At 42.0% G+C, this 26536-nt stretch overlaps 1 protein-coding gene across 1 annotated transcript in view; it reads left to right on the top strand.

Moving 5' to 3' along the window:
- The window catches only part of LOC116524024 (zinc finger protein 91-like), a 91624-nt gene that overhangs the window by 14400 nt on the left and 50688 nt on the right, over positions 1-26536 (top strand). Inside the window, 7 exon segments of the mRNA XM_032239122.1 lie at positions 6610-6642; positions 6861-6975; positions 7087-7154; positions 10848-10977; positions 11503-12806; positions 13557-13560; positions 15686-15807. Coding sequence (XP_032095013.1) covers positions 6610-6642; positions 6861-6975; positions 7087-7154; positions 10848-10977; positions 11503-12806; positions 13557-13560; positions 15686-15807 — 1776 coding nt within the window.

Genomic DNA, 26536 nt, shown 5'->3' on the forward strand with positions numbered 1-26536 from the left:
CCGGCGCACAGCCACTAATCCATCTATAGACAAGATAGACCTGGAAAAATGAGTGAAAATGTTTCCAAGAGGAAGCCACGTAGTGAAGCCAAAAAAGGGGCGGAGCACCCTTTCTACAAAAATCGGGACTTTTTTCCGTTTCAGACAAATGGTTTTCCAATCTCTTCTTTGAAAAAGTGTTGGAATTTCTAAAGGGAAGTTGTTCCACTGATCTATTTTTCTAACTGTCAGGAAAATGGTTATTTCTGAGCAACAAAAATTTAAGAGAGATTCTTATTAGGAAATGTTATTTTTTAAAACTAGTACTTTTAAATACAATATTCTTTACTGCAGCATAACACTGTCAAAAGCAGATGGATTGGGAAGGCTTTCTGATCAAGGGCAGGATGAGTGCCCTCTCCTGGTTTCCCATGGGAAATGCACCATTCTCCACTTTTGGCATCAGCACCTACGGCCCATAGAAAATCCACCAGGGTGTTGACTCTACAAACAAAAAGGGAACACCATGTACTTGGGCATTGGGCCACTGTTGCAGGTTCGCAAAGTAGTGAGATCATAAGACTTGCCTCCCAGGATGCTAGACTCCCTCTCTTTAACCCTTTGAGCTTCGCAGGCAGTTAAAAAGAATCTGTCTGGGTTCCAAATAGCCTCCAAAATTAAATCAGAGTCCAAGGCAAAGTATTGCTCAAACTTCCAATATATTAAGAGAGCCATGTTGGCACATCTGGGAAAACCTGAATCTGAAAGCTTCCTGGTTTTCCCCACCCAGTTGAAATTTCACGATCTTGCCCCCACACCCACAAGTCCATCACATGGTCCAATCTTCCACTGCCATGCTGGCAGTTCCACATATCCAGTTCCGGTCAGGTACAAAGGATGACTTTGCCTTTCTAGAATGGGATTTTGTTTTGGCTGCATAGCATCTAAGTCATACAATCCCCCCTCCCATTCTCCCACAATAGAAAAGGCATAGTAGAATAATAGAAAGTGTCGCAGGCCAAAGATCCAAAAGGATTGTGGCTGCAGCCCTGACAGAACATCTTAAAGGAAAGAGAGCCAGAGGTGGAAAGGGCTGGTGTGTGCAGGTGGGGGGGGGATTCTTCCCATATGTAAGAAGAAATCAACCCCCCCATTATCCCAAATAAAATATTAACCATCAAAAAAATATTATCCATAAGGAAAAGCCTCAGAAAAGTCAAAAGACCAAGATGCTAATAAAAACCGCCTGAAGCCCATTCCACATTCCAGCCAGATGCCTAAAGAAAACATTGTAATAAGAAACTAACTGCAAAGGGATGCAGCACTGAAGATAAGGAGCTTATTGAAACAGGAATCCAACAGGAATCCAGCTATCTAGATGGCTCCATTCATAAGCAAAGCAAATACTGCCTGCAGAAATCTACTCATCGCAGGATATTTCGAAACTCCTTCCGGCAATTTTGACAGCTAACAAAAGCAGAATGATAGGATTAGAGCAAGCAGCCCCTCACCCAAAACTCTAACACAAGACATAGATATCAGCCACAATAAGAATTACCCAACCCCCTTTCAGAGCACAAAGCCCATAGTGCACAAATCCCAAACTTCAAAAGTTACAGAACTATAGAAGAAACCTTCCACTCACCCAGTTGGATGGGCATGTGAGAGTTGTAAATTCAGCCCTGTGTTTGATGTGGGGTGAATCGTGGTTTTTCCTTGGAGTCTACTTTATGATTAAGTAAAATAAACCTGAGGTAGATTCTAAGAAACATATTTTTATTATAAAATAAATAACAAACAAACTTACTGGCTAATAACTACATTGTGGTAAAGTTCCAGGGCTGGGTTTCAACCGGTTCGCACCGGTCCCTGCGATCCGGTTGGTCGCCGAACCCGGAAGTAAGTAACTTCCGGGAACGGCGAAACCCCCCCCCCCCGCGCCCGCGCGCGCCCGCACACCCGCGCCCGCTCCTTACCCGGTTTTTTTGAATTTCGCGCTTTCCACGCATGCGCAGAACGCCTGCGTGATCCTCCAGGAGCAGCTGGAGCATCGCGCAGACGCTAATACGCATGCGCGTGCCGCGTGCGTGCACGCGCACGCCGCTTGCGTGCGCGAGGACGCCGCCGGCCTCGTTCCAACCGATCCGGTTGGAACGGGGAGAGAAACCCACCCCTGTAAAGTTCCTAGCACACCTCCTCATGGCAGGCAAAACAGAAAAAGAAAGGGACATGCACACTAGGCTTACAGAGAAGTGTCAGCCTACCATATGTCTTAGAATATAAGCACAGCTGGCAAAACAAAAGAACATCGTGACAGGGCAGTTGCCCCAGAACTGCACCCTGTGTCTAATTCAGATACAATCATTTGAGTCTTGGGACTGGGAGACCCCCAGATCCCATGTTTCCCTACCAATCTTTTCGATGATTCTAACAGGCAGAGGGGGAAGCAGAAGTCCAGATCAGGAATAAATTCAGGTCCCAAGAAAGAAAAGGGGTGAACTGGATAAGTCTTTTCTGCCCCATTTCTTCGGAAAAAGCTCCTGGATAGGGGAAGTGGGTGAGCTTGCATCTCGAGCAGGAAATCAGAAAAGGTTAGCAAGGAAGAGATGCAAAAGATTATGCCTGCATTCCCATTATGTGCTGGATGACACTAAACTTGGTTTGCTGCCTCTGCAGTTCAATTGGTCATAGGAGGGTAGTGAACCAGATCATCATGTTGTTGAAAGAAATGTCCTTCTGGTTTCAGCTCCAAGTGGGGAAGAAGACACTGGAGACATGGAGGCTGCTTGGAAAGATGGTTTATTGTTGGACAGGGCCACATGGCTTGAGCCCTGAACAGAAAAGGTGATCACATGTTTCAATGTTGATGGAGAAGAGAGAAGGGCTGAGGAAGGGGCTTGCTAGGCTTTTTATAACCTGTTTAGTCCCACCTCTCTGTTTCCTGTTCCTGTGTAAGAAATGTATTCTGATTGGTTGTCAGACTCCCATGGGGCCATGCAGGGGGCTACTCTCTAGGCTGTTTTGAATCCATAGATGGGTTCTCAGATGCCATGTGGAGAGTTGAGTAATATCCCTTCGCCCTGCAACTGCAGTGGAGGAGTCTTTATTATGTAAAGTGGGCTAGCCTGGCCTTCTCAATGGCCTATTGACAAAGTGTGAATGGGCAGGACGCTACAGACAACTATTCTGTCCTTTAAAGCATGTTTCTTTCTTTTCACATCCAGAGAAATATTCTGCCTTTTCAATATTTCCTAGGATGTTTAATTTTTCTGGGAGAGGGCTCTATGATAACTTCCCACAATGTTCACCTGTGTGCTTTTAAGCCTTTGTGTTTCATGTGAACTGAGCCCCTCGATTTGGTTGACCTGTTTGTGTTAAGGGCATCTTGTGGGAACTTGCATGGCTGAGTGTAGGAAGAAAGAGAAATGGAGCTTCCTAAACCAGGGTCAGTTGACTGGCATTTCATTTGATGTGGACTGAATTTTCATCTTTAGTTAAATGTCAAATACACTGAATATCCTAGGTGGAAGTCATCCATTTACCATCTCAGAAAACTATTTCTAGGGGGATGAGTGTGGTTGAGGGCTTAAGGGCTTGTTCTCCTATTCGCCTTCTCTCCTATTTCTCCACTCTTGTATGAGCACCTTCCGTGCACAGAAAATCCACCAGGGGGGGCACTTCAGCTTTGGGACCCTGTTACAAGTTGGGAAGGCAGTGACGTCATTTGGTTTTGCCTTTCTGGGATACTACTAGATTCTCTCTTTAACCACATGTGCTGTGGAGGAGTTTAGAAAGGCGGAGAGAAAATCTGAAAGATCCAGAGGTGGAAAAGGTAAGTGTGTGTGTGTGTGTATGTTTGTGTGTGTGTGTGTGTCTTCTTCTTCTCACAGAAAGGGAGACGGAGGATTGGCCCTCTAAGAAAAGGGGTTCAGTTTTTTGAGTTTTAGGAGTGGGAGAAACTCTCCCCGAACCTATGTTTCCCTCCCTCCTAACCGCCCTTTTCCATGATTGTAACAGGCATGGGGCGGGGGGAGAGCAGAGTCCATGCATGCTGCCCTGGGGAACAAAACCAGATCCTCAGAAAGGAAAGTGTGTGTGGGGAAAAACCTGTAGAGTCCTTCCCATCCCATTTCCCGGTGAAAGCTCCTGTGTAGGGGGAGAGCTTGCATGGCAAATCTCAAGCAGGAAATAAGAAATATATTTGCAAGGAAGAGAGGCAGAAGATGATGCCTTCATTCTCACTGTGTGCTGGATGACACTAAACTAGGTTTGGATCCCCTTTCTAATTTGTCTTAGGAAAGCAGTAAACCAGCATCCCAAGACAGGATCAATTAACTGGCATTTCATTTGATGTGAACTGAACTTTCATGCTTTGATCTACACTTTAAAAAAGAAAGTCTCTCCTTGTGAGCAAAAAGAAATTGAAAGGATCCAAAATGCCAAATACACTCAATCTTCTTGATGGAAGTCATCACTTTACCAGTTCAGAAAATACTTTTCAATATGTGGGGATGAGTGTTGATGAATGGTCCAATCCATAACTTTCTGGCTGTTTGAATATATTCCCTTTTCTGTAAGGGAATCACAAAATGGAGGTCTTTTGTTCATCTTCTTTACAGACAATGTTATTTCTTTGGCTAAGAAGACTTTAGGTATTCCCATGGCTAGGTGAACATTGCTATGAATGTGTGGGAAACCTCCCCCCCCTCCAAGAATAACATTTTGGGGAAATATTAAAAAGAAGCAGAATATTATATTCCCCCTAAGGGAGAAATGGAGAATCGTGCTCTTAAGGGAAGCAGAAGCCAGCTTCAGTCTCCCTGCCCCAAGGGGAAACTGAGGGGGGCAGTTTTTAGAAATGCAGATTTGGTAATCCATTCAGAAAGATTGAATCAGGCAGAAACTTTAGATAAGCAACACAATTAAGCCAAAGGTTGACAAAGTTGAGCTTTGCCCTGATATATGAATGGCATAACACAGGTTGTGGTTTCCTGTTTTTAGAGCAGTGGTCTCAATCTTGACAAGGTCCTCTCTTTGCCCCTGTTTTTCATAACATTTCATCACGTACAGCGATCTGGAGATTCTGCAGAAGTCCCCAAAGGAAGGAAGAAAACATACAGGATGGTAAGAATCCAGATCACAAAGATGGGAGACTTTTTATAAAGGTTCTCCAACTTAGAAATTTCCACCATGCATGGTCATATGACAGCAACACAAGTGCCTTCTGTAATCCTCCAGTCCCACTCAGATCTTAAAAAGAAAATTACAATGTATGTGAATGGATAGAGAATCACATACATACATACAAGCAACGTGCTCTACATGGGGCTGCCCTTGAAGAGCATCCGGCGACTTCAGCTAGTACAGAATGCGGCCGCACGAGCGATTGTGCACCTCGGTTCACCCACATAACACCTATCCTCCGCGAGCTGCGCTGGCTACCTGTCGATCTCCGGGTGCGCTTCAAGGTGCTATTAGTCACCCATAAAGCCCTGCATGGTAGTGGATCTGGATACTTGAGAGACCGCCTCCTGCCAATTACCTCCCTGCGACCAATTAGATCTCACCGATTGGGCCTCCTCCGTATTCCATCGGCCAGCCAATGCCGGCTGGCAACTACAAGGAGGAGGGCCTTCTCAGTAGTAGCCCCGACCCTTTGGAACGAACTCCCCGTGGAGATTCGTACCCTCACCACCGTCCAGGCCTTCCGCACAGCCTTGAAGAACTGGCTAGCCCGTCAGGCCTGGGGACAAGGATAGTTGCCCCTCCCGAATGATGAGTGTATGTTGCTTATTACTTTTATTATATGTGTCTATGTCATCGTTGTATTTCCCCTCCCTGATTTTATGTGAGCCGCCCTGAGTCCCCTCAGGGAAAAGGGCGGCCTACAAATGTTAATAAAATCTCAAAAAATCTCAAAATCTCAAATCTGATCCCAGAACTTGTCCTCTTGGGTGTTAGATAAAATTGTAGAATTTGCATTTCCCCTTTAGCCTATAGAGTGCCAGCCATGACCCCATAGGAATCCCACTCTGAACTCCATTTTGTCAGCCGTCCCAGAATGACATGTGGTTGGTGGTTCTGCTTCCTTTCCAATCAGCCTCCAGCCTTCATTTTATTCCCAGCGCCTTCCTCCTGTATTGGAACAGAACCAGATGGGTATTTCTGCCAAGAAATGAAAAAGCATTTGGAGATACACAACCTTCCTTGCACTAATTCTGAATTGTGTTACAGGGCAGAGAGAGAATGGCTGGCCTTCCTTTAGCAAGTGAGGGAAGTGGAAAAGGCCCTTCCAGTGCTCAGTCTGGAATCCGTGGGGAGATCTGGGCAAGAACTGGGCAGAAGATGCTGGAAGAAGGAACCATCGTTTCACAAGTTCAGGCCTGGAACTTCAGGAGCGTCCAATATCAGGAGGATGAGGGTCCCCGAGGACTTTGTAGCCGACTCCACTTCTTTTGTAGTCGGTGGTTGAGACCAGAAAAGCACACAAAAGCGCAGATGCTGGACCTGGTGGTTCTGGAGCAGTTCCTGGCCCTTCTGCCCCTGCAGATGGAGAGCTGGGTGCGGGAGTGTGGAGCAGAGACCAGCTCCCAGGCGGTGGCCCTGGTGGAAGGCTTCCTCCTGAGCCAGGCGGAGGAGAAGAAGGAGCAGGTTGAGTTGCAGGTGAAATATAAATCTTACCCCGGTATTTCTTTCCTTTGTCACAAGTCCAGTAGAGTTGGTAAAAAGTTCCATTTTATATTTACATTTCAAACGTGTATTTGAAATTCCTTTGAGATTTGAAAAATCTTTGGCAGTTTATCAGATGTTAAGCAGAGGTAAGCACCACTTCATGATGTGTAATGTCCATTAATTTTTTTTTTCCTGGATCCTATTTCAAGTCCTTCGCAATGGAGATCAGAGATCCTGAGACAAAGGTGCATTTGTCAAATCTCCCTCAAGAACTGCCTTTCAGGGGGATCCCTCAGGGAGATCCAGTTCAGGAGACCTCAGGAGGTAATATAAGGTCCTTCCACTCCTTTGATAAATCCTAACTTTCTCATCTTCTCTGTGTCCTCTCCTCCCATTTTATTAATTATCCCTTTTGAAATTCTGTCTCCCTCACAGGGAAGAATAGAAGGAAGTCGACTCTTTGTTTGGGGGGAGTGGAAACCATGACTGAACCTCCAACTCAGGTATGAGAATAATTTTGATTTACTAGATTTTTATTTTTTCCCTCAGGAAATCAGCTGTTGTACATATTATAGGTAGTCTTTGACTTAGGACCACAATTGAGCCTAAATTTTTTGTTGTTGAGTGACACATTTGTTAAGTGAACTTTGCCCCATTTTACGACCTTTCTTGCCACAGGTGTTAAGTGAATCGCTGAAGTTAGAAGTATGGTTGTTGTTAAGTGGCTTCCCTAATGACTTTGCTTGTCAGAGGTTCACAAAAGGTGATCACATGACCCTGGGACCCTGCAACTGTCATAAATATGAGTCAAATTTGATCATGCGGCCATGGGGATGATGAACAGTAATAGGTATGAAAAAGGGGCATAAGTCATTTTTGTCACTGTCGTTGTAAATCCCTAAAAACTGTTGTATGTTGAGGACTACCTGTACTGTCTTCTACCATCTTCCCCTTTTCTTTTGGTTGGAGATTCTTTTTAGGATTTTTTTTTAGATTAGTACTTTAAAAACAAAACTGTTTTCGCTAATTATTCTCCCAACTTTTCAATAAATAATGTTTTACAGAATTCTTTATGTTAGTCATGATGTCTGCAGCTTGTCCTATGAAAAACTGTACAAAAGAGATGGTTTGCGTCCATCAAACAAATGGATTGCTTGGCATTAAATTCACAGATGCTCTGGATAAACATTTCAACTAAACAGTGCAGACAGAGAATTAATTGATACAGAACATTTCTGTCCCCAGCAATCTAAAATTAATAGGGTTAACAGTGCATATAACATAGATGTTTGTGTGGGTAAGAATGTCAATTTTGCTGTGAAGCAAAATCATGCATTTAATTGTGAGTGCCATACAATCTGCAATCAAACAGGTGGTACGAAAGTAGGGGAAGTCAGACACAACACAGGTTATGTAGACAGTAAACACATGGTCAGTCAAAATGGACGCAAATGTGTATACACCAATGCACAAAGTATGAGGAATAAACAGGGTGAATTAGAAATTTAAGTAAATGAGACCAGATACGATATTGTTGCCATGACGGAAACTTGGCGGGTTGAAACCTACAAATGAAACATACAACTATAGGGTAATACAGCTATTTTTATTTTTTTAAAATAGACCAAATGAAATAGGTTGTAGAGTTGCACTATATATAAGAAATAACTACATCTCTACAGAAATAGAGCACAACAATGCTGATAACTGCCTTAACATCAACTGGGAGACAAACGCTGCACCAAGTGGAAGATCATACAGGTTCCTGATAAACCTAGCATACAACTTTGTTTCCTAAAAAGTAGAGAAGGGGAACAAGGGAATCAACCAGATTGGTCTTAATTCTCAGAGAGATTAAATGATAGAAGGTGTTGAAGCTATAGGAATCTTATGGGGGAGTGATCATGCAATACCGGAATTCCACATTATGCAAGCACAAGCAATAGAACTAAGTCAAACTAGAGTCTTGGACTTTAAAAGACAAACTTGAACTTAGAGAGACCTTGGGAATGATTCCATGCATGAGAATCCTCAAGGGGAAAACAACTCAAGAAGCTTGGAAAATTTTGAAAAGTGAGATTATAAAAGCCCAGTCTAGCATAATACCAGTGAAGAAGAAAAATAACAGTTCTCAAAAGAAATCAGCATGTCTGCATAAAGAACATAAAGATAAATTGAAAGACAAAAAGGACAAGTACAAAAAAGGGAAAGAGGGGCACATAACTAAGGCAGAATATCACCAAATAGCCCAAGCCTGCAAAGGTGAAGTGAGGAAAGCTAATGAACTAACGCTTATGACCAAAAATAAAAGCGTCTTTCAACATGTTGAGCCGAGGTGGCGCAGTGGTTAAATGCAGCACTGCAGGCTATTTCAGCTGACTGCAGTTCTGCAGTTCGGCTGTTCAAATCTCACCGGCTCAGGGTTGACTCAGCCTTCCATCCTTCTGAGGTGGATAAAATGAGGACCCGGATTGTTGTTGGGGCCAATATGCTGACTCTGTAAACCGCTTAGAGAGGGCTGAAAGCTCTATGAAGCGGTATATAAGTCTAACTGCTATTGCTATTGCTATGTTAAAAACTTTTAAAAAGTCAAGGAAACAATTGATCCATTGGTGGGAGAAAGTGGCAAGAAGGTGACAAGCAATAGGGAGAAAGCAGAACTACTTAACTCATGTTTTTCATCTGCCTTTACCCAAAGGAAAAAACCAGTCCAACTTATCAAAAACAGCACCACAAAAAACAGATTAGGAACACAAGTTAAAATAGGTAAGTGAGCACCTGTCCACCCTAGATGAGAAGACCAAGAAAGCTGATTAGGGGACTGGAGGCTAAAGCATATAAAGAATGGTTGCTGGAATTGGGTGTGTTTAGTTTAATGAAAAGAAGGACTTGGGGTGACATGACAGCAATGTTTCAATATCTCAGCGGCTGCCACAAAGAAGAGGGAGTCAAGCTGTTCTCCAAAGCAAATGGGTGGAAACTTGGATCACCATTTGTCTGAAATGGTATGGAGTTTCCTGCCTAAGCAGGAGGTTGGAGTAGAAGACCTCCAAGTTCCCTTCTAACTAAATTATTCTATCCTACCCTACCCTACCCTGCCCTACACTATCGTACATGGTGCCCATTTTTGTAATTATTTGAGTTGAATTTGTGCTAGGAACCTCAAAAATATTTAAATATTCAAACTAGCAAGCTTCCATTTTTCCAATGCCTCATTTACAATCATTAATAAGAAAAATACACGGTTAACAGTTAAGATTATTAAAATCCCAGGACAGTCGAAATATAGAAACGTCTCCAAGTAAAAAGTGTTCTGAAAGAGCAATTAGCCAAGGCCCCATTAGCTTAGAAAGTAAAATTTAATCTTCTGACTTGTGCCTGGATTTAGAGGCCAAACAATCCAACTTTGCATAGGCTAAGAATTGTCTTCAATGGAAAACAATCTCCATTTCCTTATTTACTGTCCAGCCAATGGCTCAGACTACTAGCAGCTTCCTTGCAATCTGAGGAGGAGCAGAGTCTCTGGGTATTGATGGCACACCAGACAGAACCCTGGTTGAGCTCTCCCAGCACTTTCAGGAAGGTGTTGAGGATGAACAGGATTGCTCCTTCTTAGGACAACATAAGGCATTTCATAAAATACTACAAAGAATCCCTTCCCCTACAGACACATTTCCTTCTTTAAAGGCAGGAAGCGTTTAAAGGCCTTCAGTGTCTTCAGAGAATCAACTGGCAGGTGGGCCTTGGAAAACCCACCAATCAGGAACACTATCCAAGGAAGGGTTAATGTCACTGATTGGTGGGTTTTCCGAGGACCAATCTGCCAGTTGATTCTCTCAAGTCACTGAGGACCTTTTGATTGTGGATGGATGGATTCATAGATCCAGAATGAAGAGTATTCTAATTCGGGTTTGTTGGCTGTTTGGTAGATCAATTGATCCAGAAGAAAAAAGGGCTTATTTAACCTGAATGGCACTGAAAGTCCTACAGAATCATTCAAGTTCATAAAATCTTCCTAAAATATTTCTTTAGTCAAATGCTTTTGGTTCTGTCAATTTTGTCATCTAAACCACAGATCCTTACTAAGCATAGAGCCATTTATCTTAATGTTTATGTTTGCTATATAAAATTCTTAATAATAGGAAAGATCCTGCAATTCTTCCTTGGTCTATTCTGTATTTTTTTCTCCCTTTCAGGAGGTTCTTCTGCCCTTTCAGGAGGTGGCTGTTTATTTCTCCGAGGAGGAATGGTCTCAGCTGGATCCTGACCAAAAAGCTCTGCATTGGGAAGTCATGCTGGAGAATTATAAGAATGTGGCCTCTCTTGGTAAGGGTTTCCCACTCTCCAGTCAGAGAGTTCAGGAAGACATTTTGTACTTAGATGCCATTAATTAGTTCTTATGAAAACATTTATAAATTGATATCTTCAGAGGGAGAAGGGAAAGTTCTGTTTTTCTAGTGCTCCTAGGAAGGAAATAGGTCAATGGCATTTTGCTTAGATATATCTTATCTAATTTATATTTATATTTAAACATTTTATGACAAAGTAATTTCTTGGTTTGAGGTAATGCCAAACTTCATCACACAGATTTTCAACTATTTTGGCCCAGATGCTTCCATATCAGTCCTATCAAGAATTCCCATTCAGGTTTTTTGACTTAATGTCTTTTGCAAGGTTTTATGCCTCATCAATAGATATGTTATCATTTCTATACCATGCCATTATTAAGATGCAAATATGCAGTATATATTGGAATTTGGCACAATATCTGAAGGCAATCAATATGACTTCTGACAGAGTGAGCTTTTTCCCTAACCTTTCTCCCATTTTCATTTCTCTTTCACTTTGAAGGTGAGAATGAGAATAATGACTCTGGAGAACCATTCCAAGTATTCAGACAAGGAGATGTAATGGAGAAACCTGCAATTCAAACAGAATTCCAAAATCAGGAGAGAAACCTGTTGAATAACTGGAATAAGGAAAGGTCATCTCCTTCGATTGTTTCTCAGATGCAGGACTTTATTGATCAACAAGAAAAACTAAAGAAGAAATATATTGAGAAAGGTGTAAGAATCTTCAAAGACACATTAAATGTAAATGGACCATGTCCATCACAAGCCAAAGGAGGAGCCAATATGGGCAAAGACAAAGGAAAGAAATACAGATGGAAGTTCACACCTTCACAAGAAAATGGGTCTCTTGAATCACAGAAAAGTTTTCACATGGGAGAGAAGACAAATAAATGCAATGAACATGGAAAAAAGACTGTTAATAAAAAGACATCCACAATGGAGAAGCCATATAAATGCATGGAGTGTGGAAAGGACTTCGGAACACGCAGTAAGCTTACACTCCATCAAAGGATCCACACAGGAGAGAAGCCATATAAATGCATGGAGTGTGGAAAGGGCTTCATCCAAAACAATCACCTTATTACCCATCAAAGGATCCACACAGGGGAGAAGCCCTATAAATGCATGGAGTGTGGAATGGACTTTGGAAGACGCAGTAATCTTACAATCCATCAAAGGATCCACACAGGAGAGAAGCCCTATAAATGCATGGAGTGTGGAAAGGGCTTTATCCGAAACACTACCCTTATTAGCCATCAAAGGATGCACACAGGGGAGAAGCCCTATAAATGCATGGAGTGTGGAAAGGGCTTCAGAAGAAGCAGTGAACTTACACGCCATCAAAGGATCCACACAGGGGAGAAGCCATATAAATGCATGGAGTGTGGAAAGGGCTTCACCCAAAACAATCACCTTATTACCCATCAAAGGATCCACACAGGGGAGAAGCCCTATAAATGCATGGAGTGTGGAAAGGACTTCGGAACACGCAGTAATCTTACACCCCATCAAAGGATTCACACAGGAGAGAAGCCCTATAAATGCATGGAGTGTGGAAAGGACTTCGGAACACGCAGTAATCTTACAGTCCATCAAAGGATGCACACAGGGGAGAAGCCATATAAATGCATGGAGTGTGGAAAGGGCTTCAGAACAAGCCATGAACTTACATGTCATCAAAAGATGCACACAGGGGAGAAGCCATATAAATGCATGAAGTGTGGAAAGGGCTTCAGCACACCCCATAGTCTTATTTCCCATAACATGATTCATAGAGTGGAGAATCCCCCAAACAAAGATATATTTGGATGAGAATGTATGCTAATTATTGATTTAATGGATTCTCTGAATGGATTTCAAATTTACAGACTGAACTCTGAAAAAGGTTTTTAGTAATGAAAAAAGAAACAATAGGCATGGGTCATTATAATTATGATTTATATATTTTTGAATGTATCTATATATACAGTATATAGAAATCTCAAATTAACGGCTCACAGGCTGGTTGTGTTACGTGAAGGACACGCCTACCCCAGCTCCGCGAATAGGGAAACTGTTGCAATATGTCACATGATGGCCACGTGACACATGGAGTTTGAAATCCGTGGTATATATGTTCATTTTATTTTATTTTTTAGAAATGAGTTTCCTGTTTTCTAACTGCCAGCAGTCTCCCAGTTAGTCATAGCTCTCAGAGCGATGCGAAGACATTTAACAGATGCTGCTTCCCTAAGCCCAAAAGGAAAATTTCAAAAAATAATAATAATCAAATTACACCCATGGTAGAGAACTGGGATCCTCCACAATAGTTAAATTTGCATCCCTAGTGTAGAACTGAGACCTGAATCAGCCAGTATCTATGCAGAAGCATTGAACATTATTCAGCCAAAGGCCTCATGATATGAGGGAGTTGTCACATGCAGATCAATGTAGAGCATGTGGGAAGAGCTGAAAGGATGAACAATTCCTCTCTCACAAAAGGAGCCAGAAGTGCCCCAAGTGCATGTGCAATTTTCTTTTCAAGCATTATCGCCATGTTTTGCTCTTTTGTAGTGTGGTGAGTCCAAATTCGATTTAAATGAAATCAATTAAATATCAGTTGGGTAGTTTTGAGGATGGGTGCACTCACCATTGGGTCATCTTTGGCATTTTCCTCCTCCGAGGCCTCCCCTTTGGTAGGACTCTTCATCACCTTAGGTGGGGATCCTCTTCCAGAGATTGTTGCCCCAGATGACTATTTTCTGGTGGCATCTGGGGCCTTCTCTTTACCACCGTGGCAGTTGGTATGCACGTTTGTGGCATTGGGGCTGGAGCTAAGCACTCTGATGCTCTGTGGCTAAGTTGACAGTAACGGTGGCATTTTATTGGGCCCCACGAGGGAAGGAACCTAGTTACATCTCTAAACTTAGGAACCGCCTCATCACATTGTTCTGCTATCCATCCTGCAGTTTCCCCCTCATTCATCCATTCTTCTATTGTCGAGAACTCTGTATTGTTTGTGTCTATTGTCTGTATACCCCCCCCTCATTTTATGTAAGCCGCCCTGAGTCCCCTCAGGGAAAAGGGCGGCCTATAAGTATTAATAAATACTCAAATACTCAAATTGTTCTGCTATACATCCTGCAGTTTCCCCCTCATTCATCCATTCTTCTATTGTCGAGAACTCTTCTCTGTTGGAAGGTGGGGTAAGAATCTGTTGGGGCATTGCAGGTGCACATTGTTCCACCATCCATCCTGCAGTCTTCCCCTCGTTCATCCCTCCTTCCATTATCAAGAACACTTCTCTGTAGGAAGGTGGGGTAAGAACCTGTTGTGGCATTGCAGTTGAGACTGGACTCTGTGGGGGGGGGGGGTGTCAATCTCTGGGTTGGCCACTGCCCAGTTATCTGCCATGGTGCCATCTACTGAGGGAGGGCAGGTGCCCACTGGCATCCCTTCCATCCATGACCTGGGGTTAAGACCCATCCTGGGGGTGCCTGATTCACAGGTTGCAGTTCAACCAACGATGACTGGCTAGGAGGGGATATATGCCAAGGCCCCCTCTGCTGGCTTGGAGGATTTTCCCATGTTGATGGCCAAGCAGATGCCCACTGGCATCTTTTCCATCCAAACTCTGGGAAGAAAGCCCAATTTGGCGGTGCTTAATTCACAAGCTGAAGCCCAATTTCCGGTAGTTGGCTAGTGAAAAATGCTGGTCAAATCCCTTCTTGCTGGCTGAGTTGAATTTTCCATTTTGACAGGGAATCTGTCTTCAACTCAGTTGCAGGGTAGTGGGTCATTTCATTTATCGCTGTTTGGAAGGAGTAATTATCTCCACTCCAGTCCTCCAGTCCATTGCAGCTTTTACTAGTGAAGGGGGGAAAGATTGACTCACGTTTGGCTGAAGAAGATGATCTGAGATTCCAAACACCTTGTTGCTTCCAGCTGTGTGTAGAATCTTTCCCCCACTGCATTCCTCCAGATGCTACAAATCATCAAACAGAAATTCCTTCGCACTCCAAGGCTTTGCAAAGAAGCTTCAAACAGAAATTCCTTTGCACTCTGAAGTTTTGCAGAGAAGCATCTTGTCCAGCTCATTTTCTTCACTGATATTTTACGCTGACCGGGTCAGTCAGCGTTGGGAAATCAGCACCCCTCTCACCAGTCCCCTTGCGGGGGTGCTGGTGATTTATTTTAAAGAGAGATTTAGGATAATGTCAGCATTCCAAATATGCAGAATTAAATTAGAGTCCAAGGCAAAACTTTCCTCAAAATTCCAACTTAATAAGACAGACATGTTGGCACATCTGTGGAAAATCCCAAATCTGAAAACTTCCTGGGATTTCACCCAGTTGAAAGTTCCTGATCTTATCCCCTCACCCATAAATCCATCACACGGTCCAATCTTCTTCAGCCACACTGGCATTTCCACCCATCTAATTCCGGTCACATGCAGAGATGCGGAGGCAAAAGATGATCTTGGGCTTCTAGAATAGAATAACAACAACACATTGCACAATTCTCCTTTCTATTCCCCCCTCCCAACTACTACACTAATGAAGCAGCACAGTGAAATAAAAGAGAGTGTGGCAGGCCAAAGATCCTAAAAGGTATATAACTGCAGGCCTGACACAGAGAGGTTAATTCAATTCTTTTTTAACCCCTTTTTTTGTTTCCATGTACATTCTTTCTTGCAATTGTAGCTAGATCTCTTTTTTCCCCTCACCTCCATATCCAGAAGAATCTCTTCAAACCATCGGAAAATCTTCAGGTCTTGTGTTTGGAAGATTTTGTCTCTTTATTTGTGATCTGTGGATTGATCCCGGTATCATTGCTCAGGCTGGTCCAGGTTCTTTCATGCCTCTCAAAGGCATTTGTGGGTCATAGAGCCAATCCAGAAGACATAACAATCACCTACAATAAGAAGAAAAGAATTATGCATAGCATGGATGGATGAAGGAGATGCAAGGGAAGACAAGATAGAAAGTGGATAAGAGAAACAAGGAGATTACAAGATAATCCATGGGAGGACTGTAATTTAATTATACAATAACCAAGGAAATTTAATAGTTGAAAGTTGCAGTTATATTGAGGAGTTTACTCGGGTTTCAACCAAGGTTTAAAAACTTTTTGGCCCCTTGTTCTTCTTCCCCAGTTTTCTTTTGTCTTGCTGTGTAGTTTTATGTCTCCCAGGTTTATTTCAACTCCCTCCCTGAACACAGAAGAGTCACTTCTGATGGATTTCCTCTTCACCTTTATGCAGCCTGAGCTCTGATAAGAATTATGTTGCAATTATCGTATTTTCCTGCGTATAAGACGACTGGGTGTTTAAGACGACACCCAACTTTTCTTGTTAAAATATAGGGTTTGGGCTATACTCACCGTATAAGACTACCCCTCTTCCGAGGCACACCAAATAAAATTTTAAAAAGCATCAGATTTTATTTCATTATGGTAGCTTCTGATGGATTTCCTCTTCACCTTTATGCAGCCTAAGTTCTGATAAGAACTATGTTGCCATTAGCTAAAAAGTGGTGAGGAAGACCACCCAGTGAGTGTAGGAGAAACCCTAAATTCTGAATCATGCATACATCCCTCTCAAAGATGAAATTTTCCTAGAATCATAAGGTCTGTCCTGTCCTCATTACATTTTACTACTGTGCAGCTTGACATGCAGCTAAATTCAACTATCCCCCAGTAAAAGAGACCATGTGAGCAGATCTGGAGGCTTTATTAAGAGTACAGAATGGGTGAAACTGAAAAAATTGAAATACAAGTATTCCATGAGATACGAACCTAAGGGAGCCTGCCCTCAAAAAGTGTGTCAAATTAATCAGATTCAATTTTACATATTCTTAAAATCAAATTTATTAATTGAATCAAATGGCTTGTTAAATAAATGAAGATCTGACTTCCTGCCACCGATCAGCTGGTTCCTATGCAGCTGAAGGAGGAACTAAATTGCCTCCAAGCAGCCTCACAGAGCTCTCCATTAGCAGTTTTAAAAAATCCACTTGCTGCACATCAGCTCAAGCCTCTTCAGACAGCTGCCCAGACGGGATGTGGAGGTAATTTACAGAACTCTCAGATTGAAGAAGCTCACACTCAGCGAACCAGTAATAAACTGGTTAGGAACCCACCACTGCTAGATACAGTATGCTCAGGATATGAGCAAGTTTTGTTTTGCCCATAACAAATCCAATGTAACATTGTGCTTTGGTATCTATTGTTTATAAGTAGGCAACAGCAGCTAATGCTGTGATAGGAGCATCAGAAAATATGCAGAGTTTTTGTATCTCCCTAAAGCAGGGATATAGAGATCAACTTATTGAGGGCCGCATCAACTTTATGGTTGTTCTCAAAAGACCAGTTCCATGTAAGACAGTGCCACACGGGCAAGGCTGGGTAGTCGCAGTCGGATCGCTGGAACTAGGTGAGTATGGGTGGCTCAACATGGCCTGCTTGCCGCTGCTCATTGGGAACAGCTGACTTGGGACAGCCGGGTCAGGATGGAACATGTCATACTGGATAACTCAACATGGGGACACCTTGGTGTCCCACAATGTCCTTGCCTCCCTAAACTGCTGGCAGCCAAGCGTGTGCATGCATATGTGTGCACTCACAGAGAGAGACACCCAGAGACACACACTGCATTCCAAATTTGGGTACTTTGAACCACGGAGGAAGGAAAGGGCCTTCTCCCCAAGCCCAGGCATGATTAGCAGTTTCCAAGTTCAGATGTGGATAAAAGACTCCAATCTTGGAATGGTGTGTGAGTGTGTGTGCGGGCGCGTGCACATCATGTCAATGGAGATGTTCTTCTCCCAATCTCAGACATCGTTGGCATTTCCTTCCCTGGTTCCTTCTCTTGACAAAGCAGGAGGCGGTGGATGACATTGCTGCATGTAGAAGCACGAAGGAGAAAGTTTGCAGGAAGCAATTTCCTCCAAGTCCAACTTCTGCCTTGACAGATCTCTGGAGAGGAAGCGGGAATGACGGGGGAGCTCTGTCCCCACTACACCTTAGTCGGTGTGTAGCTCGACAGGCAGTTAAGCCCACTATCCTCCAATAAAGCAGACTGTGTGTATAGATCTGAATGCTTTATAGAAAGAACAGGATATGGTGAAACTGGGGAAAATAGGGATACATACAATGAGAATCAAATACAAGATAGACAGTATTAAGTTACTGCTGAACATAACAATGAATCAATACAAGCAATTTAAATCTCAACATCGATGCTGTGTGTGGGGGATGTAGGTTTGTCCTTGGATGACCATGTTTCACAGGTTAAGGTGGCTGCTTCTGCCTTCTCCAAATTCTAAATGAAATGGAGTCTGACTTCCCAGCATGCACTTGGTTTGAGAATGTGGGATGATGTTTAAATGGGTAAAATCAGCTTTAAGCAATAAATTTGGGCATATTTGTCTCTCTTCTTCTTAAGAAGTCTAAATTGGATTTAAATAAAATTAAGTAAATATCAATGGTGTGGTTATGTTCTAGTCATGTATTATACTCATGTATTAAATTAGCTGCTTTAAAATGTATTAACACATGGTAGTCCATCCGGACCTGGGGCTTTTCCATTATTTTGTTTTTTAAGTGCTTCCGTTAGCTCCATCATTGTTATTTTACTTTCCAACATTGTTCTAGTTTCGTCTGCTATCTGGGGAAGATTAGCACCCTGTAAATACTTTTTAACTCCTCCCTCTTCCACTTTCCCTTGTTCATACAGCTTAGTCTTGTATATATATTTTTTCTCACCGTTTCCATACTGAATTTGTCCTCGCTCATCTCTTAATTGGAATATTTTCTTTGCTTCTCTCTCTTTTTTCAGTTTATATGCCAACCATCTGCCTGGTTTATTTGCATTTTCAAAATAATTCTGTTTAGTGCCTCTAATTTCTTGTGCCAGTTCTTCCTTTTTCAGTAGATCCATTTTTTGTTTGATTGTATCCATTTTTATTTTAACATCTTTTTTTGTGATGATCACTGTAACTCTTTTTCAAGTATTTTATAGTCATTGTCTAGAGCTTTATGCATTTGTCTTTTATTTGAATTTCTCTTCCTTGTGTAGTCTATTATCAGACCTCTAATAACAGCCTTCATTGTATCCCAAAGATTCTGCATTGATGTATCTTCTTTTCTATTTTCTTTAAAGAAAAGGGCCAATTCTTTTTCCATTTTCTGTACAGAGTCTTTTTCTTTCAATATGATATTGTTTAGTGTCCATCTAGGTCTTGTCCTTTGGCCTTTCCATTTAATTGTAATTGGATTATGGTCCGCCCAAATGTTTGTTTCAATCTCAATTTCTTGTACATTGCAAATCAATTATGTTGAGGCCCATATCATATCAATTCTGGAAAATGATGAATGTCTATTTGAATACAAAGTATATTGTTCTTTTATAGTATTTCTTTCTCTCCATATATCTTTTAAATTTATTTCATCTATCATCCTGAAGAAGGATTTCGAAAGCATTTGAAGAAACCTTGTCTCTCCCACTCTTAGAAGTTATAAATGAAGTGATAACTGAGAGGAGAATACCTAAATCATGGTCAGAAGCATACATTGCATTGCTATCTAAAGAGGAGACTGATTTAACACAAACCAAAAACTGTAGATCAATCTCTTTATTAAATTCAGATTATAAGCTATTTTCATCTATATTAGCAGAGAGACTCAAAAAATACTTAAATAGCTTTATCCACTTCGATGAAAATGTTTTTTTTACCAGAGACAAATTAAAGACAATATGAGAATGATTTTGAATACTTTGGAATACTATGAGGCTCATCACGAAAAACAAATGATGTTTCTTGATGCACAGAAGGCTTTTGACAACGTGAATTGGCAATTTATGTTTTTACAATTGGAACAGATGAATTTTGGTAAGAAATTTATCCAAAGCATATAAATGGTATATCATAAACAAACAGCAAAGATAATGGTAAATGGAGAATTGACAGATTCTATTGAAATAAAGAGAGGTACGAGACAAGGTTGCCCATTATCACCGTTACTTTTTGTCTTAACATTAGAAGTTTTAAATAGAAAGATTAGAGAAGAGAAGAAATAAAAGGAATGAAGAATGAAAACCAAATCATCTGCAAACACTTGTAGCTTGTATAACAAAGACTTAAAATATTTGATTGTAAACATTTTAACAGCAGCTATGCAAAAAACTGGAAAAATAAAACAATACCAAAACAGGAAGAAGTTATTCGAAAAATAATGGAGTGCACTGAAATGAACAAATTGACATTTGAAATTAGAGAACAAGAAGATGAGCAATTTTACAAGATATGGGATTTGATTTATCAGTGGCTGAAAAAAAAACCCTAGAAATGAAAAATGTTTTACTTATGTTTTAATTGAAGGAGATAAGTGATAATACAATTATGTTGTTAAATAAATTAATAACGATACAATGAAAGACTGATATGTATGTATGTATGTATGTGTGTGTGGGTGTGGATGTGTGTGTGTGTGTGTGTGTGTGTGTGTGTATGAATGGAATAATTTAGAACTTTTTGTTTTAAAATGGATAAGGATAATAATGAATCCATGTATACTTGATAGAGGATTGGTGATATAATGTATAACCCTAAGTATATATTATAAAGTTATCCTGTTGTTGATAAATAATTTTAATAGGGAAGTAATCAAAAATTGGAATATATATGAAGTGATTATTTAGAATACCTTGTTGAAAAATGAAGAAATAACATTTTTGTTTGAATGTAAGATGTACAAGGACAATAATGAACATAAGGATACTCGATGGATGATTGGTAGGATTATACATAATTGAAAATAATGCTATAGAAATATAAACAGTTGGTAAAAAATTTTATGCTATAATATATTTAGGATGGGATAAAATATTATATAAAGGTATATTGTTATTAAATAGACAATCAACAATGTAAGGGAATTAGGCTTATTGAAAAGAAAGAAATAATCATAATTGAATACGGTATATGTTGTACAATGAAAGCAGTGGTGGGTTGCTGCCAGTCCGCACCGGTTCTGGCGAACCAGTTTGTCACCAGACCCGGAGGTAAGTTCCGGAGCACCTGCACCGGCCGTGTAACTTACTCGCTCGCTTGCCCCTGCCCATCTAGAAGCCGCTCCATTGCTCGCTCCCCCTGCCCGTCTGCACTATCCTTGCCCCACCCACTGCTCACTGATTGGTTGGCTCACCAATCACCCCACCTGCCTCTAAGAACCCTATCTAAACCTACTTACCTTTTTTCCTGCTTGGCTCTCTGTTGCTGCCTGTCCACTCCGAGGAGGTAAGTAAGTTACAACTAAGCACGGGGCAGGGGGGGCAGCGGCAGGCCATCTGGAGTGGCCTGCCACAGCCCTGAACTATAAGCGAGTCCAGTGACCTTTTGCGGCCTTGCAAGGATCCTGGGCTCACTTATAGTGCAGGGCCGTAGGGCCGCCAGAAAGCATGGGCATGGGGGGCGCGGCGGCATGGCCTTACGTGGTGCAGCCGGCGTCTTTGACAGGTTCGGGGACCTCGCAAGGCCTTTGAAAGGTCCCCGGACTTGCCCAAGTTGCCAGGCCACCCAAAAGCATGGGCGTGAGGGTGGGGGTGGGGTCAGGAGCTTACGCGGCACAGCCGGTGTTTTGGACAAGTTTGGGGACCTCTCAAGGCCTTTGCAAGGTCCCTGGACTTGCCCAAGATGCCAGGCCGCCAAAAAGCACGGGCGTGGGCGTGGAAGGGAGCTTATGCGGCGCGGCCGGTCTATGTGCCGGCCGCACTGCGCAAATTACCACCCATCGCCCGTGCTCAGAAAGCAAGTCCGGGCCCAAACTCATAAAGTGGCGAGGAAAGATCTGCGTTTAAAGATAAGCGCCTTAACCATCACTGAGGCCTGCCGCTCGAAGAATCGGGTGGATGAAGCAATCGCTCCTTGTTTCAGGTCAGTTTGGCTTACACCATTTCCCGCCCGTTAGGCATTCACCAGGGTCCTTTTTCACAATAAATCCGCCCCTTCTTTTTTCGAGCCTGCGTAGTTGCTAACGCGGAGGGGGAAGCGGCTTGTCAGGATTTTCACCACAGCGTTTGGAGGAAAATAAAATAAATAACAAACAAACTTACTGGCTAATAACTACATTCTGGTAAAGTTCCTAGCACACCTCCTCATGGCAGGCAAAACAGAAAGAGAAAAAGAAAGGGACATGCACACTAGGCTTACAGAGAAGAGTCAGCCTACCGTATGTCTTAGAATATAAGCACAGCTGGCAAAACAAAAAAAACATCGTGACATTGCAGTTGCCCCAGAATTGCACCCTGTGTCTAATTCAGATACAATCATTTGAGTCTTGGGACTGGGAGACCCCCAGATCCCATGTTTCCCTACCAATCTTTTCGATGATTCTAACAGGCAGAGGGGGGAGCAGATGTCCAGACCAGGAATAAATTCAGGGCCCAGGAAAGAAAAAGGGTGAACTGGATAGTCTTTTCTGCCCCATTTCTTCGGAAAAAGCTCCTGGAGAGGGGGAGTGGATGAGCTTGCATGGGAAATCTCAAGCAGGAAATCAGAAAAGGTTAGCAAGGAAGAGATGCAAAAGATTATGCCTGCATTCCCATTATGTGCTGGATGACACTAAACTTGGTTTGCTGCCTCTGCAGTTCAATTTGCCATAGGAGGGTAGTGAACCAGATCATCATGTTCAGCTGTGTGCTTTTAAGCCTTTGTGTTTCATGAGCCCCTCAATTTGGTTGACCTGTTTGTGTTGAGGGTATCTTGTTGGGAACTTGCATGGCTGAGTGTAGGAAGAAAGAGAAATGGGGGATCCTAAACTAGGGTCAGTTGACTGGCATTTCATTTGATGTGGACTGAATTTTCATCCTTTGTTAAATGCCAAATACACTGAATATCCTAGGTGGAAGTTTACCTTCTCAGAAAACTATTTCTAGGGGGATGAGTGTGGTTGAGGGCTTAAGGGCTTGTTCTCCTATTCACCTTCTCTCCTATTTCTCCACTCTTGTATGAGCACCTTCCGTGCACAGAAAATCCACCAGGGGGGGCACTTCAGCTTTGGGACCCTGTTACAAGTTGGGAAGGCAGTGACGTCATTTGGTTTTGCCTTTCTGGGATACTACTAGATTCTCTCTTTAACCACATGTGCTGTGGAGGAGTTTAGAAAGGCGGAGAGAAAAATCTGAAAGATCCAGAGGTGGAAAAGGTAAGTGTGTGTGTCTTCTTCTCACAGAAAGGGAGACGGAGGGTTGTCCCTCTAAGAAAAGGGGAAGAGAGACATGTCTAGTCCTCATCCAGGTTCAGTTTTTTGAGTTTTAGGAGTGGGAGAAACTCTCCCCAACCTATGTTTCCCTCCCTCCTAACCGCCCTTTTCCATGATTGTAACAGGCAATGGGGGGGGGGAGCAGAGGCCATGCATGCTGCCATCGGGAACAAAACCGGATCCTCAGAAAGGAAAGTGTGTGTGGGGGGGGGACCTGGAGAGTCCTTCCCACCCTATTTCCCGGTGAAATCTCCTGTGTAGGGGGAGAGCTTGCATGGCAAATCTCAAGCAGGAAATAAGAAATATATTTGTAAGGAAGAGAGGCAGAAGATGATGCCTAAACCAGCATCCCAAGACAGGATCAATTGACTGGCATTTCATTTGATGTGAACTGAACTTTCATGCTTTGATCTACACTTTAAAAAAGAAAGTCTCTCCTTGTCAGTAAAAAGAAATTGAAAGGATCCAAAATGCCAAATACACTCAATCTTCTTGATGGAAGTCATCACTTTACCAGCTGAGTAAATACTTCTCAATATGTGAGGATGAGTGTTGATGAATGGTCCAATCCATAACTTTCTGGCTGTTTGAATATTTTCCCTTTTCTGTAAGGGAATCACAAAATGGAGGTCTTTTGTTCATCTTCTTTAGAGACAATGTTATTTCTTTGGCTAAGAGGACAACACAATTAAGCCAAAGGTTGACAAAGTTGAGCTTTGCCTTGATGTATGAATGGCATAACACAGGTTGTGGTTTCGTGTTTTTAGAGCAGTGGTCTCAATCTTGACAAGGTCCTCTCTTTGCCCCTGTTTTTCATAACATTTCATCACGTACAGCGATCTGGAGATTCTGCAGAAATCCCCAAAGGAAGGAAGAAAACATACAGGATGGTAGGAATCCAGATCACAAAGATGGGAGACTTTTTATAAAGGTTCTCCAACTTAGAAATTTCCACCATGCATGGTCATCTCACAGCAACACTAATGCCTTCTGTAATGCTCCAGTCCTGCTCAGATCTTAAAAAGTAAATTACAATCTATGTGAATGGATAGAGAATCTGTTCCCAGAACTTGTACTTGTGGGTGTTAGATAAAATGGTAAAATTTGCATTTCCCCTCTTGCCTATAGAGTGCCAGCCATGACCCCATAGGAATCCCCCCACTCTGATCTCCATTTTGTCAGCCGTCCCAGAATGACATGTGGTTGGTGGTTCTGCTTTCTTTCCAATCAGCCTCCAGCCTTCATTTTATTCCCAGCGCCTTCCTCCTGTATTGGAACTGAACCAGATGGATATTTCTTCCAAGAAATGAAAAAGCATTTGGACATACACAACCTTCCTTGCACTAATTCTGAATTTTGAAGATGCTGGAAGAAGGAACCATCGTTTCACAAGTTCAGGCCTGGAACTTCCCTCTATAGTGCAATTTAGCTATGTTACGAGATTTTTGTTTTTTCCTAATCTGATATGCTAACCATCTGCCAAATTTATTTGCATTACAAAAAGTATTATGTTTTGCATATAACAGACTAGTGGCTACCTGGTCTGAGATCAACATATTAAATTGGTCTTTTAATAAGGTAATTGCTTCTTTAATCTTTATATCTCCTGGTTTTAAAGTTAACTCTTGCTCTTTCTTCCTAATTTCATCTTCCAGTTCTGTTCGCTTTCCCCCTTGTTTACGTCTATGTAATCTATTTAGGTTTATCAAAGCTCCTCTCATATACGCTTTACTTGCATCCCATACAATTTCCATAGATGTGCCCTTATTCATATTAAAAACAAAGTATTCTGTTAACAATTTTTTACATTCATTAATATATTTCTCATATCTGAATAAATTTTCATTCAATCTCCAGGACCTTCTTGCTTGTGTCACCCCTCCCAACTCCATCCAAACTGGATTATAATCTGATAAGACTCTGGCACAAATCTTTGTCTTCTTCACCCTAGAAAGCAAGTCATTGGTAATTAGTATGAAATCAATTCTGGAAAGGGATTGATGTCTATCAGAAAAGAAAGTAAAATCATATTCTTCTGCATTTCTTTCTCGCCAGATATCTCTCAGTTCGAAATCATCCATCATATCGAAAAAGGACTTTGGTAGTTTCACTTGCATTTGAGTATTTGGACGAGAAACCTTCTTATCTTTCTTAGTGTCCATAACACCGTTCCAGTCACCCAGTAGTATGCAAAACCTATAATCCCAGTATACTAATTTGGCATGAAGTTTTCTATAAAATCGATCTTGTTGATTGGGAGCATATATTCCCAGTAGCAATGTCCTTTTCCCTTCTAATACCAAGTCTATTGCAATATATCTTCCGTGGGGATCTGCTTCAATTAATTCAGCTTTCATGTCCTTTCTTAAGTATGTAACTATACCATTTTTCTTCTCCCGTAGCAGAAGCTATAAAGTGTTGTCCAAATCTTGTATTAATCAGATATTTTTGATCAATTGATCTAATATGAGTTTCTTGGAAACAAATTATATCATTCTTGAACTGTTTCAGATAATGATATATTTTCTTTCTTTTCTGTGGAGAGTTTAATCCGTTGACGTTCCACGTTAAAAACTTAGTTGTCATCTGCCTCACAGTAGCTTTTAACTCCGGGATGGGTGCGAAGAGAGATCTTGCTTAATGCCAGGTGTGCCTCATTCAGTATCCAAGAAAGAAAACCCCCAACTCCATTTGAATAGAGATAAAGGTACTTTTACTAGACCCGGAATGAAAACAGCTAAAGAAAAGCAAGATCTGAGGCAAAACGTTACGAACGTGTACATATCAAATGTTTACCCAGGTCCCTCCCCACAGTCACCCCAACCCAATGTCCAATCTGCAACTCTCAAAGGTGTCATGTGGGGTGCATCTTCAAGTGGCCTCAATCAGTTGGTATGCAGAGACCTCGACCAAGCCTAAACACGAGCCATCAGCATGCACAGAAGATGGTGAGAACAAAATTCCCTTCATGATAATTCCTCCAGCACCTAGCAATTCTCCCCCAAATACCACGAGCCGCCACCTTCCCCACCCTCCCCGTTACTTTGGCAGCCGATGGCAAGCAAGCAAAGTAGAGGCTGACAGTAATTATTAATCCCCTCATTTGTGTCTGGATTTGGAGGCCGAACAATCCAGCTTTGCAAAGGCTAAGAAATGTTATCCTCAGAAAATGGTCTTCATTTTCTTATTTACATGCCAGCCAATGGCTTTCGATAGCAGCAGCTTCCTTGCAATCTGAGGAGGGGCAGAGTCTCTGGACATAGATGGCAAACCACACAGATCCCTGGTTGAGT

The sequence above is a fragment of the Thamnophis elegans genome, chromosome 2, assembly GCF_009769535.1.
Source record: "Thamnophis elegans isolate rThaEle1 chromosome 2, rThaEle1.pri, whole genome shotgun sequence".
NCBI classification, from domain to species: domain Eukaryota; kingdom Metazoa; phylum Chordata; class Lepidosauria; order Squamata; family Colubridae; genus Thamnophis; species Thamnophis elegans.